This window comes from Dromiciops gliroides, chromosome 5 (assembly GCF_019393635.1).
Source record: "Dromiciops gliroides isolate mDroGli1 chromosome 5, mDroGli1.pri, whole genome shotgun sequence".
In the NCBI taxonomy this organism is placed as follows: domain Eukaryota; kingdom Metazoa; phylum Chordata; class Mammalia; order Microbiotheria; family Microbiotheriidae; genus Dromiciops; species Dromiciops gliroides.
This window is the reverse complement of record NC_057865.1, coordinates 143,763,806-143,782,795: the sequence shown is the minus strand read 5'-3', so window position 1 is coordinate 143,782,795 and position 18,990 is coordinate 143,763,806. Positions and strand designations below refer to the sequence as shown.

Sequence of the window (18,990 nt, the reverse complement as noted above, 5' to 3'; positions counted from 1 at the left end):
CAGCTAGTAAGTGTCCAGTGGCTGAGGCTGAATTTGAATCCAGGTCCTCCTGAATCCAGGGTCAGTGCTTTATCCATTGCACCACCTAGCTGCTCAGAATTGGAATTTTTTGCTATTCCCTAAATATGCTTCATAATTTTCTGTCTTTGCACATGCTCTTCCTTCTGCCTTGTGTTGCTGCAAATTTAGAAAGTACTTTTTGATTAGTGCAGGAAGACATGAACTGGGGCAGCTAGGTAGCACAGTGGATAGGGTACCAAGCCTGGAGTCAAGGAGACTTATCTTTGTGAGTTCAAATCCAGTCTCAGACATTTATTAGCTGTGTGACCCTGAGCAAGTTATTTAACCCTATAAAATGAGCTGGAGAAGGAAATGGCAAACCACTCAAGTATCTTTGCCAAGAAAACCCCAAATGGGGCTGTGAACTGTCTATTTTCAGACAAAGAATTCAGTAGTCAAGGGACCAGTTAGGGAAAAGAAAGCTGTGGGTATCCATTTGCCTTAAGTTTCTTTCTGACCCTAGACTTTGAGATTAAAAGTTTATTTTGGGGGGCAGTTAGGTGGTGCAGTGGATAAAACACCCACCTGAGTTCAAATCTGAACTCAGACACTTGACGCTTACTAGCCATGTGACCTTGGGCAAGTCACTTAACCTTGATTGCCCCCCCCCAAAAAACCCCCAAACAACCCCCCCAAAAAAGCTTATCTTCATGGTAAAAAGAAAAACAAAACAAAACTATAGTCTCCTCTCACTGCTCATTATCTTGTTTTGAACCCTGAAAAACTGAACAAGACACTGGGTTAAAACATTCCCAAACAGATCAAAACACAGAATAAAATGAGAAATGGGTTCACACGGGATGGAAATGAGCATATCATGGAAGAAAATGAAAATAAGATCAATGTGTGTGCCCTGAGGAATTGGGGTTTGGGTTTGTTTTTGTTTTTTTTGGCTGAATGAACAAATGTTTTTTCTTAACCAAGGTGCTAGTTATTTGGTATATTGCTGACAACGCTATATAGATATTTGTAATTCTTAATTGACTAATTACAAACTAATTATTGTAATTTCCAGGACCCTTCCCTGTGGTCAGTCTGATGGTGGGATCTGTTGTGCTAACCATGGCCCCTAATGAACAATTTCCCTCTTTCGACAATAATACAGACAACATTACCAACATTGACACAGGTGCCAGAGATGCACAGCGAGTGTTAATTGCCAGCACCCTCACTGTTTTAGTAGGCATTATACAGGTAAGGTATCTCTATGGCAAATACACATTTAAGCCACTATTACTTTATTAAATAACAGTGCTGGAGAATCAACAAGGTGTAGTGAATGGAGAGCCATTCTTAGAGGCAGAAAGACCTGGAATTTAAATCCTCCTTCCTACTCACTTATGTCACTTAACCTTTCAGTTATTCTTTAGCTGAGCAATTCTTTAAGAATTTAAGTTACAGGGGCAACTAGGTGGCCTAGTGGATAAAGCACCAGCCCTGGATTCAGGAGGACCTGAGTTCAAATCTGGTCTCAGACACTTGACACTTACTAGCTGTGTGACCCTGGGCAAGTCACTTAACCCTCATTGCCCTGTTTAAAAAAAGGAATTTAAGTTACTGGTGAATTACCCATCAGCATTGGTGGAAGGGATTTCCACACCACTGGAATGAAATCACAGGTTCAAAACTAAAATTCCATTTGGTTTTGTGCAGGTATTTTTGTGTTTGATGCAATGTGAACTGTACTCATATCATCATATCATCATAGCTTCTTATTGGACCTGGGTTTAAATCCCACCTCTGACCCTAACTGGAAACATGACTCAGATGGAGCTCATCACTCAGGCATCCATTCAAGACTTCTCTCTGACACATACTTCCCATGTTCCCATCATAGCTGGCATGTCACTTATTCTTTATAAGCCTCAATTTCCTTTATCTGTAGAACGGGGATAATATCTGTAAGTATTGCCTCACTAGGTTGTTGTAATATAATATAATGCAATACAGTGATATTGTATGCAAACTTCAAGGGATAAACAGGGTATCTAATCTATTTAATCTATTAAATTTAATAGAGGTATTTAATCTATTAAAACTTCAAATTGCACTTAAGCTATTCAAGCTTAAATGCTGCAATAAGATGTTTTGGAACACTCTTCATAAATGTCAGTTATTTTTACTACCACTACTAGTATGACTAAGTCATTTAGCCTTCCTAAACCTTAGTTTCTTTGTCTATAAAATGGGAAGAATAATATCTGAAATATCTTTTTCACAGGTTTGTGAGATAATGGGTGTATCTTTAAAGACCTCTATCAATTCAAGTTATTAAGCACTTGATATATGTGCCAGGAATCATACCAGGTGGTGGGGATTCAAAGACAGAATTATTTCCAGAGAATGAGACTGAAGTACAGCATGGTCAAAGAATTTTTAGCAGCCCTGGAGTCACAAAAGCCCTAGTTTTCAATCCTGTCTCTTAAACTTCTTAGCTGTGCAACCATGGCAGAATCATCAAACCTCTCTGCTCATTCCCATTTTGTAACCTCTCTCAGGGTTGTTGGAAGGATAAAATAAGACAGTATATGGAAAGAATTTTGTAAAGCTCCTGAGAAGCGCTGTGCAAAAATCAGTGAGACATAAAATGTTAGCATGGTTTAATTTCTATCTCCAAGCAAACCATTGGTTTTTCTTTCTCTCTCCTCATATTAGATGATATTGGGGGGCTTGCAGATTGGATTCATCGTTCGATATCTCGCAGATCCATTAGTTGGAGGATTCACAACAGCAGCTGCCTTTCAAGTATTTGTTTCACAGCTGAAAATTATCCTCAATGTTTCAACCAAAAATTATAATGGTGTCCTCTCAATAATATATGTGAGTATTTTTGCTTTATTATCTTTTAATCCTGCCAATGCTGATCTCAGGTAGTATCAGTTCTCTTTCTTGCTATCGCCATATTCTGAAATGTTCAGTGAAAGGCTGAGGAAAGACAGGTAGCTAGAGGGCAGAGTAGATAAAAGATCTAATTGTGAATCTATCCTTCAGATACTAGCTGCGGGGGCAGCTAGGTGGCGCAGTGGATAAAGCACCGGCCCTGGATTCAGGAGTACCTGAGTTCAAATCCGGCCTCAGACACTAGACACTTACTAACTGTGTGACCCTGGGCAATCACTTAACCCCCATTGCCCCGCAAAAAACAAAACAAAAACAAAAAACCAAAACCAGATACTAGCTGCATGACCTTGGACAAGTCCCTTAACCCCTCTCAGCCTTAGTTTCCCCATTTGTTAAATGGGGATAATTATAGTACCTACTTCATAGGATTGTTGTGGGGGGATTCGAATGAAAAAAACATTTGCAGGGGCAGCTAGGTGGCACAGTGGATAAAGCACTGGCCTTGGATTCAGGAGGAACTGAGTTCAAATCTAGCCTCAGACACTTGACACTTACTAGCTGTGTGACCCTGAGCAAGTCACTTAACCCTGCAAAAAAAAAAAAATCTAAGCATTAAAAAAAAAAAGAAAAAGAAAAACACTTGCAAAATGCTTAGCAAACTTTAAAGCACCACATAAATTAACATTAGCTACTTAGCCCTGTCATGAAGGAGGGATTGGATGGAGTGGGAGAGAGTGAAAACAAAGACTTGTAAGGAGTCTAATACAACAGTCCCAGAAGGTGGTAATGAGGGACTGACCTAGAGCAGATCATGAGAATAGAGAAAAGGCAATGGAGGTGAAAGATGTGGAGATGAGACAATATGACTTGATAACTGATTTGTGGAAGGTGAGGGGGAGGAAAGAACCCAAGATAACCCTAAACTCCTGAACATGGAAGACTGGATGAATTGGCTGCATTACAGACAGAAATGATGTAGTCAGAAAGAGGAGTGGCTGGTTGTTGTATTTTTTTTTTACTTGCTTCTTTTCCTATCACATCCCTTATTCTTTCTGTGCCTATTTGCTGCATTGCTTTGATCGATGGGTGATCTCATTAGTGGTGGGGTTTTCTCCAGATCACAATCCCCATGCCCTTTTATCCATGGCAACTCTTTGCCTATAATCCTGGAAATCCTCTCAGTGTATTGAGATCTTCCTTGAGGTCTCAACAGGAAAAGACCACCTATGCAGTAGACACACACTGTCCCATGATCATCACCAACTTTTGCTACATGACTGACCCAATTCCATTTCCAGTCATACATACAATTCTGTCATGTAATTGATCAACCACAATACATATGATTGACCTCAATTATAGTCTAGTTATGCCCGATGTGCATCTATCCATTATCCTTCTTGTGGTGTAAAGCACTGTAGGATAGCGCATGATTCAGTGTGATATAGCATCACCAACAGATTGTTAGTGTTAAAAAATAGAATGGATTTTTGTTTCATTAGGAAGCTTGGGTACTTGAAAACACTTGCCATTTTCCAAATTCAATCCATCTATACCGCCTAATTCTGGCTTCCTCCTTCATTCTTCTCACCCTCCCAGTTATCTCACTGTCATGTTCTTCAGGTCAGCTTGTCTCTATACCTAAGTCCCCTGGCTTCTGAACCCAGGATGTTGCCCTGTTTTTGAACAGAGGAGGAGGCTATTCACTGATCTCTGTTCCGACTATCCAGAAACCGAGCTCCTTAATTCAGTCTCTTATGACCACAGATCCTCTGGCAAATAGAGACATTTTGTCTCCAGGAACTGCATTTCAAGCAAGGCGTGACTAGAGATCCCTTTTGGATAAAGAGATGGGTACTGAACCAAGAAGAGTGAAAAGATTGAACCTACCTTGGATAGCTTTATTAAGCAAGCTTAGTGGTTTATGTGAGCCAGTTGAAAGCAACACCTTAGAAAGGAAATGTGATGGCCAAATTGCAATGTCTCTGGTAACCCCTTGATCCTGCCCTTATTTCGCTATGTATAATTCTTGTTTCCTTTCCGCTTGGGCCCATTACTATTATCTTGATGTCCTCATCTTTCTTAATATGAATTAACCTGATTACTTGTTCAAAATTTCAGTAGTCACAACAAAGCCAGAAGGAAGCTCTTGAAACTATGAAATAGTTATGGCTAGACAAAAAATGTAGGAAAGGGGATGATGACCCAAATGAGAGACTCATAGCAACTAGGAAAAGAAAATAGTAGGAAGGGGAAGGGTGGTATAGCAAAGTTTTGAGCAGTAAATGACCAGTGAAATGACAAGACAAGCCTACAATCCCATTAATAAGCTAAGGGGGGGGTGGGGCAGCTAGGTGGTGCAGTGGATAAAGCACTGGCCCTGGATTCAGGAGGACCTCAGTTCAAATCCAGCCTCAGACATTAGATACTTACTAGCTGTGTGACCCTGGGCAAGTCACTTGACCCTCATTGCCCCACAAAAAAACCCCACCAAAACAAAACAAAAAAATAAGCTAAGGGCCCTTTTGTGGTTCCCATGAGTTCTATGAGAGCCTCCTCAGGGGCTAGCCAAGTTGGATAGAGGTATTTGAGTTATTCCAATTTAATACTGAAAAAGGTGTGTTCCACTGATGGGAATCTGGAGGCCTAGAAGTTCTTTCATAATAGCTTTATGAGTTAGGTAACTTTGAAGAATAGGTCTTTGCTTCTGGTATTATCAGTCATGATCATTCACAACAGAATCCTTCAACAAAGTCAAAGGAGCAGCTATCTCCTTAAGGGAAAACTGGAAGATTGCTGTAAGATATTTCCTCCAGGAATGTGGCTAATTTTATCTCTCCCTTTCTTCCCTCTCTCTATCTCTGTTTTCTCTCCCTCTCTTTTCTCTCTCTTTCCTCTCCTCTCCTCTCCTCTCCTCTCCTCTCCTCTCCTCTCCTCTCCTCTCCTCTCCTCTCCTCTCCTCTCCTCTCCTCTCCTCTCCTCTCCTCTCCTCTCCTCTCCTCTCCTCTCCTCTTCTCTTCTCTCTCTTTCCCCCCTCCCTCCAATTGTGAGCTTTGTGTCCTGCAGCTAAATATAATGAAGATGAAGAAACTGAAGAGGGAGTATTAGACTTGAATGAAGGAAAATCTAAAAATTCTAATTAAAAAATACAAGAAAAACTGGAGACAGGAAGAAAAAAGAGAATGATAAAAAGAGACTCTTGAGAGACTTTCCTCAGAGGATTTTCTGAGAAAAAGCTAAAAAGATTATCTTGGCTACAGTACAAAATTATTTCTATTCATCTTGTTAGTTTTGAAGGGCTCCAGAACTGTAATTTCATAGGCATGGGGCACTCTCAGTGAGGAACCACCTTTTACCAATGCATAAAAGTACCTAATATACAACTTAAGAGTCTTTGGGTATTGTCTGCAGTATTGAAGGGTTAAGAGGCATTATCCTATTATAGCCAGTATGTGTCTGATCCCAAGTCTTTTGTCTGATTCCAAAGTTGGTTATTTCTCAATTCACATAGCTGTTCCTCATCCAGCTCAGTATGTAAATAAATTCCAAAGTCTCTTTTTAAAAGTTGGTTTCATTTTTAGTTATCTTCTCACCTTCCCCTCTCCCCACTGAGAAAAAAAGAGAAAAAGAAATACAGAACTTTTGTAAACGTAGTCAAACAAAACAAATTCTCATATTGTCCAAGTTCAAATATGTGTGTCTCATCCTGTATATTATTCTATCACTTCTCTGTCATGAGATGAGCAGCATTCTTCATTATCAGTCTTCTGAGATCATGTTTGAACATTGTGTGATCAAAGTTCTTAAGTTATTCTGAATTGTTCTTTACTATGATATGATGTTAAAATAGAAATTGTTTACTCTAAGTGAGTTCATACAAATCCTCTCAGGTTTCTCTGAAAGCCCCTCTTTCTCTGTCTCTCTCTCTTGCTTCTTACAGCACAGAAGTATTCCATTACATTTATATACCACAATTTATTCAGTCATTCTTTAGTAGATGGGCATTTCCTTAGTTTCCATTTCTTTGCCACTGCAAAAGTTGGACAGATGTGTCCTTTACCTGTTTCTTTGATCTCTTGAGGATATGGGCCTATTAGTGTAATTGCTCCTCTAACATTTGTCCTTTTCCCACTTTGTGAGAGATGGTATTTTAGAGTTGCTTTAATTTGTATTTCTCTAATTATTATTGATTTGAAACATTTTTTCATATGACTATACACAGTTTGGATTTCTTCCTTTGAAATCTACTTGTTCAAAGCCTTTGATCATTTATCATTTGGGGAATGGCTCTTATTCTTACACATTTGAATCAATTTTTTATGTAACTTGGAAAACCTTATCCAGGAAACTTGCTAAAAAATATTTTCCCACATAACTGTTTCCCTTCTAATCTTAACTGCATTGGATTTATGTGTGTAAAACTTTAAAAATTGTATGTAACCAATAGTCAACTTAATCTTTTATGAAAATTTCCCCTTCTTTATTAATCTGGAAGGTAATGTTTTCCATGCTTCTATAATCTGTTTATAATGTGACCTCTTATATATAGGTTATATATCTGTTTGGAGTTTACCATGGTATATGGTATGAGGTGCTGGTCTAAACCTAATTTATGCCAGACTGTTGTCCTGTTTTTCCAGCAATTTCTGTCAAATAGTGTGTCCTTAGCTTAGTATCTGTGTTTTTTTTTAAGCAGTTTCTTTTCTCCAACAGTGACATCACTTAGATTGAGAGAGGGAGCTTCAGCACCAATGACTGCTAAGGAAAAAGGCAAGAAAATGAATATTTTAGGGTAAACTATATTTGTATATGAATGGCCTCTGATACTTATACAGCTTTATCAAGTTGGGTTTCTTTTGACAATGAAATGTAAGCCAATAAAAGCCAGAAAAGGACTATTTTAAGGCTGATCTTTCTTTGTATCATACAAAATCTGACCATGGAAAAGCTTAAGTGCTAGCAGATATTAGCAAGTATATACCAGGATGCAATGAGAATAATATTGTTTCAAGTGAGAGAACCTGTTTTAGATAGTCATCTCTTAGGACTTATGGGCAGTCACTTAACTTCAACTACAAAATGAGAGAGTTTACTAGATTTGCCCTAAGATTCCTTCTGACTCTAAATCAATGATTCCATGTCATAGACATGGATTTAGTATGTATTAACAATTAATTTGTCATCAAGAATATATAAATAAAACCAGGAATAAGCTCCTTTATTGTTTGACTTACCTGAATAACATCATACAAAGGAAGGGCAAACATCATTATCAAAATGATGTTCCCTAGAAATATATTTTCTAAGTTGATTAAATATCTTCAAGTATCTAAACACAGGTAAGGAAAAAAGATTTTACAGAGGTGCTCATCAATTGCGATATGTTTAACCTCTTGGTAGAATACTTGTGCTAAAAATAGATTCCAGTTTACCTTATTGCTGGGTTTGTTTGTTTTTTCTTTTTGTGCTTTGTCTAAATTTGATTTCATTGGAGTACTTCTGGTTCTTGTCAGAACCAGGACCCTAGATTTTCCTAGTAGAGATTTTAACAAGGAAACACTGAATATTATTGAATAAATTGTTACATAAATATATATATATGTACCTTGTTTCACAGAATAGACAAGAACCTGAAAAGTTATATATTTATTATTTGAAAATTGGGGGACACTTTAAACATATCAAAAAAACTTGTTTTTTAAAGATATGTGTATGTTCACACAGATTAATCAGGTATTCTTGTCATTAATTTTTTAATTAAGTGAACGAAGGAGTTTATAAGGCAAATAGGGATAGGGATTGGCCTTGTAATTTCACTGGTAAAAAACTCCTGGGTGAGGAAACTCCTATCAATTCAGATAGGCATCTTCCCTATTGTTAACAGTTGCCCAAAGCAACATTGGGAGGTTGTGACTGTGTCAGGTGTCAGTCAGACTGTCAGTATGTGCCAGAGGTGGTCTTTGAAACTAGGTCTTCTGGAAAAAAGTAAATAATTGCTCCAAGTTTATGTGATGTAATAAATTCAATCCCCCCCCCCCACACACACACATTTAAATAAAGGTGTAGAACTAAATATGAAAGGTTTTTAAAAAAAACTATGGTCAAATAATGTTTAAATGACAATTAGCTATCAAACATTTCATTCTTAGAATTGTAGAAAATCATCTCTGAATATTTTTATAAGGGAGTAAAAAAGGGTTCTTTCTAACTTTATGTGAATGTATTTTAAAAAGTTAGCAGCACTGTATAAATATAAGTTATTATTGCTGTTGATTTCTATTATCATAGCTTTATCATTTACCAATACTGCTATTTTAATCGTTTATTTAGCTGTCATTGTTGGTATTGACGGTATTTTTTGCCTAGGTGAATTTTTAAGATTGTTGAAGTTTACCTCAACACTAAAACTTATTTTTAAAAACCATTTTTCTTTCTAAAACGGGTATCATTCTTCCCTTCCTCATTTAGTTCCTGGGGAAATTCTGGAACAGGTTATTAAAGACATGGGTAATGAACATATTAGGGAAGGAAATGGTGACTGCCAACACTCAAATTCTATGACTCTAATTCTTTTTTAAATGTCTCAGTCATCTTTCCAAACATCAATTGTTGTCTTGTGCTTCGATCCAACAATGCCATCAATATCTACCAAAGTACATAAAAAAGAAGCCCCAAACTGATAGATTTTTGAATTCTTGGATTTTCTGTTCTTTCTTTCCTCCCTTGCTGTGACACCCTCCCTTTTTCCTCCCAGATCTTACCTCTTAGTAGAGTCAGGTGCCTGCCAACTTCTAATTTGTTACTTCTCATCTATTGTAGGCTAGAAAATTCAATCATCAAACATTCATTAGAATTGTGTCTAAATTAAAAATTAATATTTGTGTATGGCCATTTCTATTTGTGTCTAATGGAATAGCCATCTCTAGGACAGGCGGAGGCAGGGAAGGGAAGAAAAAAAGAAAGTTAAAAAAAAATTTATATGATAATTTTGTTGTATATTTGAAAGGAATAACAAGTTGTGCATAGCAGGTTGCAGTTTCATGCAGTTGTTTGTTTTTTTAATTGTACTATGTGGGGGCAGCTAGGTGGCACAGTGGCTAAAACACCAGCCCTGGATTCGGGAGGACCTGAGTTCAAATCTGACCTCAGACACTTGACACTTACTAGCAGTGTGACCCCAGGGTCACTTAACTCTCACAGCCCCACCAAAAAAAAATTATACTATGTTATGGAAATTCTTATTTTATTCCATAAATTAAAAGGAAAAAAAACCAAGCTAAGAGTGAGGGTCCCCCAGAGGTTCTCATATGAATCATATTCATGAGGTTTACTGCATAGACTTTGTGATCTCTCAGGATCCTTTTTTGCTCTCTCTCTTGTTCCTCGGTGATTGAATTTTCTGTTAGAGATCTCTTGATAAATGAAGCATTACTATAGGCCAATGAAGAACATTTTATTATTGACATGACAGCTGCAAGTACAGCATGCCAGTTGGACATGGATAAGGTACAGTTTACAACTTACAAGGTGTTCCAGTCGCTTTGGCTTGATTCTGAAGGGGGCCTGTAAAACAAAGACTTATTCAGAGTAAGTGAAATGAAGTACCATCTTCCACTGTTGAGTGAAGATTCTGTGTCTGAAACAACTGAGTAAAAGCATCTTGATCCATAATTCCCACAGGGCTGACTTAGATATAACAAAGCTCTTAATTCTCTTCTTTGGGTTTTTCCCCTTTCTAATTCTCTTGAAGAACATGTTCCTTTCCCCTCAGGAGTGTTCTGTTTATAAAACACAACTAGTTTTTCTTGAATCATCTTGTCTACACCTAGGGGGAAAGCCAGTCGAAAAATTCTTTAAGTCAAGTGTAAAAACTGATGCCTGCCTTGAAAAATACTCAGGATCTATCTGTATTTGACACATGCCGTGGACTTGAAATATTTAGGTCTGAGTTTATATCCAAAATCTCTGGTACTTACTTCCTGTGTGACCTTGACTGAGTCATTTGATTTCCACAGGCCTCATTTTCCTCCAATTTAAAATGAGGGGGTTTCATCAGATGACCTACCTCTAAGGTCTCTTCCAGGTCTAACTCTATGATCGAATGACCTTTTCTAGCCCGGATTTTGTGCGAATCATGGCATACCCCTTTATTAGCATACACAGGATAATTTTGGAGACTTGGGACACTTTTTTTTGCATCTAGTTGGCAAAATGTCATAGAAAGCTAGAGCTGGGGAGGATTTAATTAAAAACACTAATTATCTCAAAGTTTCTACCATCTGTATGGCACTTTGTAAAACGTTTTCCTCACTAGAATTCTATGAGTCAAGCAATGCAAGTATTATCCGTGGTTTTTTTAGATGTGGAAATTGACTAACTGCAGAGTCAAGGCTCAGAACAGTCACAGCACCTGCCACAGGCCAGGCCCTCTGTGAGTTTTGTTATTACAGAGACAAAAATGAAACAGTCCCTTTCTTCAAGGACCTGGCTTTACATATCTCTAGATCTTCTAACTTCCAACACTACCTCCCATTGGCATCTATACATACCAAGCCATTGGGAGCGTCATGACATTTACCAAGATCATGCAGGTTCAAACAAAAGTTTTACCTGAAATATCATTCAACTGACATAACAGTGTTTAGGGTGTTTTCTCTGTACATTTGAATTGTCTAGCGAAATGTCATCCTAACCTTGTGGTCATATGTGTGATCATGACTTTTACTTTAAAGGTCTCACAGTTTCTACTCTAAGATTATGAGTATGCTGGTCAGCAAATGACACTTTCAAAGTTCTTTTAATTTAATTAAATTTAAATTTAATTTAATTTTCCTTGTTAGATTGTAAACTCCTTGAGGGCAAGGACTGTCTTTTGATTCTTTTGTATACCTAGCTCTTAGCTCAGTAGCTAATATAGTAGGTGCTTAATAAATGTTTATTGACCAAGTCTCTGACTAAATTATGGGATTTTAGAGGCAGAAGGAACACTAGAGATTATTTAGTCCAGCCGTTTCATTTTTCAGAGTAAAGAATTTGAGGCTTAGAGAATTTGTACCTGGCCTTTGATTTCCAATGTCTTGTCAGAGCACCTAGGTAGACCACCAGGCCTGCAATCAGGAAGACCTGAGTTCAAATCCAATCTCAGACACTTACTGTGTGATCCTGGGCACTTCATTAACCCTGTTTGCCTCAGTTTCTTCATCTGCAAAATGAGCTGCAGAAGAAAATGGAAAAGCACTCTAGTATCTTTGTAAGAAAACCCTAAATGGTATTACGAAGAGCTGGACACAACGGAGCAACAATAACAATGCTTGTCAGTAACCAGTGCTTTCTCTATTGCTAAAGTTATTTTTATAGAACTTAAGAATCAGTTATATTTTTTAATTTTAATTTTATTTTTTATTATTTTGAACTTGACAAAACACCCATAAACATGTATGTTTCCATATGTGAAGAACAGAAAAAAAGAGGATTCTTAATTACATAAAGCTAGTTAAAAAAAAAAAAAAGAATTGTTTCAAAGCTGTTCTGCTAGTTGGTGTCTCCTTATGAATTTCCTTCTGTTCTCTTCTGTGCATTTAAAAAGTGCCTCACTTACACTCTTTTTTTAAGCATCACTATCACCAAACCCTGTCCCCTTTGTCCAGTTCCTCTCTTCCAAAATTTTTTTACAAGTTTTCCTTGTAATAAATAATCATATTTGAGCAAAACAAATCCATACGTTGTTTGTGTCTGAAAATGCATATCTCATTTTGCATCTCTAGCTCATCACCTCTCTTCCAGGGGGTAGGAAGCATTCTTTATCATTGTTCCAAGTATGCTTCATCATTCGTCCTCTGGCATCATGGTTGGTCAGTAGGTAGATCAGAGTTCTTATCTTTCAAAGTTGTTTTCCATTACAATGTTTTAGCCATTACGTGAATTGTTTTGACTCTTCTCACTTCATTCTGTGTCAGTCCTTCTAAGTTTTGCTGAGTCTAGAACTTTAGGCATTGCTTATGGGTCGGCAGTAAAAAATCTGATGCATTGAGCTACCTCTGTACAATCACTAGCACAATGGTGTACAGAGAAGGGTAGTGAATGAAATGTGATTGCATCACAGTGCATAAATGAGTTCCTAAGCTGATGATCTGTGAGAACAGGAATATTATTTTTTGTCAATAGAAAGAAAATTAGCTAGGGCCATTAAGTACAGGGAATATAAAGAATATGGAAAGACCCTTACAAATATTACAAAGAAAAAAAAAAGCAGAACCACTGGGCACACACAAAAAGAATCCTGATGAGGAATTAGAGGAAGTGACCAAAATACATTACAGATTATAATTCATTTAAATGTCAATAATTACTAAGTAAATTGAGTTACTTGTAGTAATGTTCACTGTTAAACTTTTAATAAAACTTTTTTTTTAAGTAAATCACTTTCCTTTTTTTTTTTTTTGAATAGACTCTGGTTGAGATACTTGAGAAACTTGGTTCCACAAACATTGCAGATTTAGTGGCTGGACTCCTGACCATTATTGTCTGCATTGCTGTTAAGGAAATAAACGATCGATTTAAACACAAAATTCCTATTCCTATTCCTATAGAAGTGATTGTGGTAAGTAGAATATGTACGTTATTTACATAAATAGATAGTGACCATATTGCAAGAAGAGATTTTTTAAAAATCAGAATTTTTTTTCTCTTTCTCTTTTTTTTTTTTTTTAGACAATTGTAGCTACAGCTATTTCATTTGGATTTGACCTAGAAAAAAAGTATGATGCTGGCATTGTTAAATCCATTCCAAGGGGGTAAGTAGGGTATCCCTCTTTGGCGATACTAATAATGTTCATCTTAACTCAATATTTTCATTTAAACAGAGCCCTTTCTATCAAATTGCTTTTCAGGAGGGTTCCTTCAATGTCCCTGACAACAGATGTACAAATCTAAAAGAAGTATAAAGAGTCAAACAACTAGTAAATTGTCTAGACTAGAGAGAGTTCTCTTTATTTGAATATAACCTGCAGCTTCTCTTTTTTATTCCCTTTTAAAAGTGTTTGCAGCGACTAACCTAGCTCCAGAGTTCTGCTTTGGGCTTGTGTGTATCATGATGATCTAATCTAGTTAACATGGGGCAGTAACATTGGTTGCAACATGCAGAGGGTCCTAAAAGCTGTGGCTGTTAAGGACAGCATGGTGTCCTGGAAGGAATCAGAGGACCTGTTTTCAAATCTCAGCTCGGCTATTTCCCAAATAGGTGACCTTTGGGAAGAAACCACCTCTTTTTAAATTTATATTTGGGGGCAGCTAGGTGGCGCAGTGGATAAAGCACTGTCCCTGGATTCAGGAGTACCTGAGTTCAAATCTGACCTCAGACACTTGACACTTACTAGCTGTGTGACCCTGGGCAAGTCACTTAACCCCTATTGTCCACCCAAAAAAAAGTTTATATTTGTAGCCTTGAAGTTTTTGGATGACATCCACAAACTGAAATGGGTTTGATAGGCATTTCTTCAGCTTGGTGTGGTGGGGAGAGTGGTAGACATAGAGAAGCCTCTGTTTTAATTTGAAGGACTTTCATGAAGGATTTGTGTGATTTTGAAAGCTTCTTCACTTGTCTGTGCCTCAGTTCTTTATTGATAAAATTGAGGTAAAAACCCTTGTACTGCCTTTCCCATAAGTTTGGTAGGAAGAGAAAATGTATAGCCTATTAGCCTAAATGGCCTTTCACATACATACTTGGCCAAAAGTAAGGCCTACAAATTTCTTTATATCAGTAGAAAAACTGACCCAGTTTGCTATACAACTATTCAGGTAGGGGGTGGGAAATACTCTAGCACAGTCTGGGTGACTTTTTGAAAAAAGAGGATGAAAAATGAAGTATGTATGGTGGTGGATTTTCTTCAAACTTGAAATATAGCTAGGTATTTCTAAATTGTATTATGCATCTTTCTGAAGTGCAAAAAAAAAGCCTATTTTTCTTGAGTCTCCTAACATTCAGTCAAAATAGCCAAAATAAATATGAGACGTAGTAAGGAAAAAAAATATTGGCAAGCTTCTGAAATTTCATGTTTGTGGGATTTAGGTCCTGTTGTCACTCCCCTTTAAAGGACTGATCTTAAGAACAGTGGTATGGAACCTTTTCCATAAGAAAAAAAAGGATGGGGGATATCTTTCTGGGAAATGTTGTGCTACATGAGGAACCGTATATATTATTATTTATTTTTCTTTTTTCTTTTTTTGCGAGGCAATGAGGGTTAAGTGACTTGCCCAGGGTCACACAGCTAGTAAGTGTTAAGTGTCTGAGGCCGGATTTGAACTCAGGTACTACTGACTCCAGGGCCGGTGCTCTATCCACTGTGCCACCTCGCTGCCCCCTGAGGAACCACATATATTAGTCCCTCTCTCTGGGTCTATTTCTATAAAATGAAATGGTTGGATTCCTTTCTACATGACATTTTATGGCTCTTTAAGACCAAAAGACTAGGAAGAGTTTTCAGAATTGTGAAGTACTCTAAAGTTGTACGGGTTTATTATTATTTGGCATTTGGGGTGTAATATCTATAAGAGAGGGTTTCCCAGTGAGACTTTGGCTAAAGCTAAAGGTCACTTGGGACTAAAGGACTGAGACAGAGGAAAAATCCTTGGGATATAAAATTGACATTCTCCACCATAGAATGGGCAGGTGGTGAATACTTCAATTACCAGTAGAGACAGTGAGTTTGCCTCCTGGGCATAGATTGGCATTCAAACTTTCATCTCATCTACACATCTAGGAAAGATTCCCAAAGGATAACTGGAGGTAAAGTTAACTGAAATGAAATTAATCACACTTAGGCAACATGAAAAGCTGAGGAAAAGGGCTTTTGAGTCTGGAAGAATTTGTTGACCAGAGGAGGTAAGACTTCTCTATATCTCCTGCCTGAAAATGACAAGTTACCTCAGAGCTGAGAATAATGGAGGCAAAGGGAAGAAGTTTCCATTGATCTTAAGCCAAGGGCATTTAGTTAGTACAGTGGATAGATTGTTGAGCCTGGAGTCAAGAAGACCAATGTGGTACCTGTGGCATTCCAAGCGAAAAGAATGTAGTCCCACCCAGCCAAGCTACTGCCTGAAGATGGAAAAAAAGATTGTAACTGCCCTTTGATTGAGCTCAGAAGGCTAGCCAATTAACCAGCCCAGCACCTCTGCCTAGCAGAAGAGCCTGGTGAGAAGCAAACACAGCTACCAAGTGACACGTTCTACCCACTCCAGCAGCAATTTGGCTTATATTAGCTGATCCTTGGGTCTGGCTGATCCAAGAGAGATTTCCCAGCTGAGCAGCTAATTGACTCATCCATCACTGAAACCATTCCCTACAGTGAACTTGTGAAGAACCTCTGGATAGGGGGAGGACACTGAGGCCCTTCAGTTTGAGAGTTGTGAGTTATCTTGACCATACATGTTCTCTACCCATCATACTTTAAGACAACATTTCCCCATTCCATGACTCTGGGTCTATTTGTGGGAGAACATATGGGTGTTGGGGAAAATACTTTGTAACAAATGTTCTTGCTATGCCATTTGAGTAATGCCTTTGCTAAAGGATTTACTGAGTCTACTGACTGATTGTTAAGGGGAGATGCACTAGCGGGAATCTCATGAACTAGTATTTAGAAGCATAGCCAACCAGAGTTAACCCTAGAACCTGATAGTTAGTAGTAGCAATGATTCTAGAGAATCAACCTGCCAGTGGCATTGGGAGTTAGGTGAATGAGACCTGGAGGAGGTCTTGTAGATACTTCTCTTTCCATGGAAATCCAATCTTTGTTTCCCTCTGCAATTATTCCTTATCTCCAAATGGTTATGGGAATTTAGGATTTAGAGGTAGAGCTCACGTAGTCCAAATCCTTTGATTTACAGGAAATTGAGGCCAAAGAAATGAAGTCACCTGTTAAAGATCACACAAATGAAAAGGAGCAGAGCTGGGATTCATCCTTAGATACTGATTTAAAATCTGCTGTATGATTTACTGCATTCTTCATCATTCTCTCTCATTCTTTTATCCATAATAGGATAAATTTTCTCCTCCAACTTCTAATTACTCTTTTTTATTCATTCATCTTTCCAAAAGAGGCATTTAGTTAGTGCAGTGGATAGAATGTTGGGCCTAGAGTCAAGGAGCCTTGAGTTCCAATGTGGTTATCTACTAGATGTGAAATCCTGGGCAGGTGATTTGTTCTCTGTTAGCCTCAGGTTCCTCAACTATAAAATGAGGATAATAACAGCACCTACTTCACAGGGTTGTTGAGAAGATAGAATGACATATTTGTCAAGTGCTTTGGCAGTGCCTGGCATATAGTAGGCACCCCCTCCCCCTGCTAAAATTGAACTAGTGATTGATTATTCTCTTCTAGATTCCATTCTCCATTCTTATTAGATTACTCGTATTCAGAGAGGGTGGAGGGCAGGGAGGAAAGTCAAGACAAAAAATCTGTGAGCATTCATTAAGCATCTTCTATGTGCCAGGCACTGTACTAAGCCCTGGGAAAGGCAAAAAAAAAAAAAAAAAGCCCCCCCCCCCCCAAGAAAAATCAACAACAAATGAGTTAAAATCTGGCTTCAGATACTTGACACTTACTAGTTGTGTGACCCTTAACCTTAACACTTAACCCTCATTGCTCCCCCCCAAAACCCCCCCCAAAAACAAGAAGTCCCTGCTCTCAAGGGGTTTACAGTCTAATGTGAAGGATGACATGTAAACAAATATGTACAAGAAATGTATGAACAAGATATATGTGTATACACATCCATAGATAAATCTACATATACATATATGTGTGTTTGTGTGTGTATATATATAATATATATACACACACACACGTATATAATATACTGAGAGAGAATGTGTGTGTGTCTATCTGTATAGTAAACTGGGGGTAGTCTTAGAAGGCAGGCCGTAATTAAGATGAAAGAAATCTGGGAAAGTCTTCTTGCAGAAGGTGAGATTTTAGCTGAGATTTGGAGAAAGCCAGGGAAACCAGGAAGTGGAAATGTGAAAGGAGAGTTCTGTGCATGGAGGACAATCAGTAAAAATGTCAAGAGATGGAATATCTTGTAAGAGGAACAGCAAGAAGGCCATTTCCACTGGACCACAGTAAGATATAGGAAGACTGGAAAGATAGGAAGGGGGACAGGCTAGAGATGGCTTTGAAAGATAGGGTTTTATATTTGATCCTCTAGGAGGTAATAGGGATTTTATTAAACAAAAGATGACATGGTCAGATCTATACTTTTGTTTTTGTTGTCGTTCAGTTGGTTTTCTGTCATATCTAACTCTTTGTGACCCCATATGGGGTTTTCTTTGCAAAGGTACAGGAGTGGTTTGCCATTTCCTTCTCCAGCTCATTTAACAAATGAGGAAACTGAGGCAAACAGGGTTAAGTGACTTGCACAGGGTCACACAGCTAGTAAGTGTCTGAGGAGATGTTTGAAATCAGGAAAACAAATCTTCCTCACTCCAGGCCCAGCACTCCATCTATTGTGCCACCTAGCTGCTCCTGATGTACACTTTAGGAAAATCAATTTGACAGCTAAGTGGAGGTTTGACTGGAGTGGGGAAGAATCTTGAAGTGATGGGGAGGAAAGGGAAGGAGGGAGAAAAATTTTGGAATACAAAATCTTATAAAAAATGAATGTTGAAAAACATCTTTCTTTACATGTAATTAGAAAAATAAAATACCTTTTACATATTTTTAAAAAGAATCTTAGGGGCAGTTAGGTGGCACAGTGGATAGAGCACCGGCCCTGAAGTCAGGAGTACCTGAGTTCAAATCCGGCCTCAGACACTTAACACTTACTGTGTGACCCTGGGCAAGTCACTTAAACCCAATTGCCTCACTAAAAAAAAAAAAATCTTGAAGGGAGGGAGACTAACCAGAAGGCTATTGCAATAATTTAAGAATGTGTCAATAAAGGCCTGCACCAGGGTAGTGGTAGTGTCAGAGAAAAGAAGGGAACTTAAGACAGGAGATTTTTTTGAAGGCAGAAGGTGGAAAGTAGGATTTGGCAATTGATTGGATGTCAGAGATTTGCAGAGCCAAGGATGACATCTGGTTTATGAGCCTG

At 38.0% G+C, this 18,990-nt stretch overlaps 1 protein-coding gene across 1 annotated transcript in view; it reads left to right on the top strand.

Annotated features, from left to right (window-relative positions):
* SLC26A4 (solute carrier family 26 member 4) overlaps positions 1-18,990 on the top strand; it is a 64,569-nt gene that overhangs the window by 10,634 nt on the left and 34,945 nt on the right. The window contains exons 4-7 of the mRNA XM_043968040.1: positions 1,076-1,254; positions 2,716-2,880; positions 13,349-13,501; positions 13,612-13,694. Of these exons, the coding sequence (XP_043823975.1) occupies positions 1,076-1,254; positions 2,716-2,880; positions 13,349-13,501; positions 13,612-13,694 (580 nt within the window). The remainder of the gene's footprint in view (positions 1-1,075; positions 1,255-2,715; positions 2,881-13,348; positions 13,502-13,611; positions 13,695-18,990) is intronic.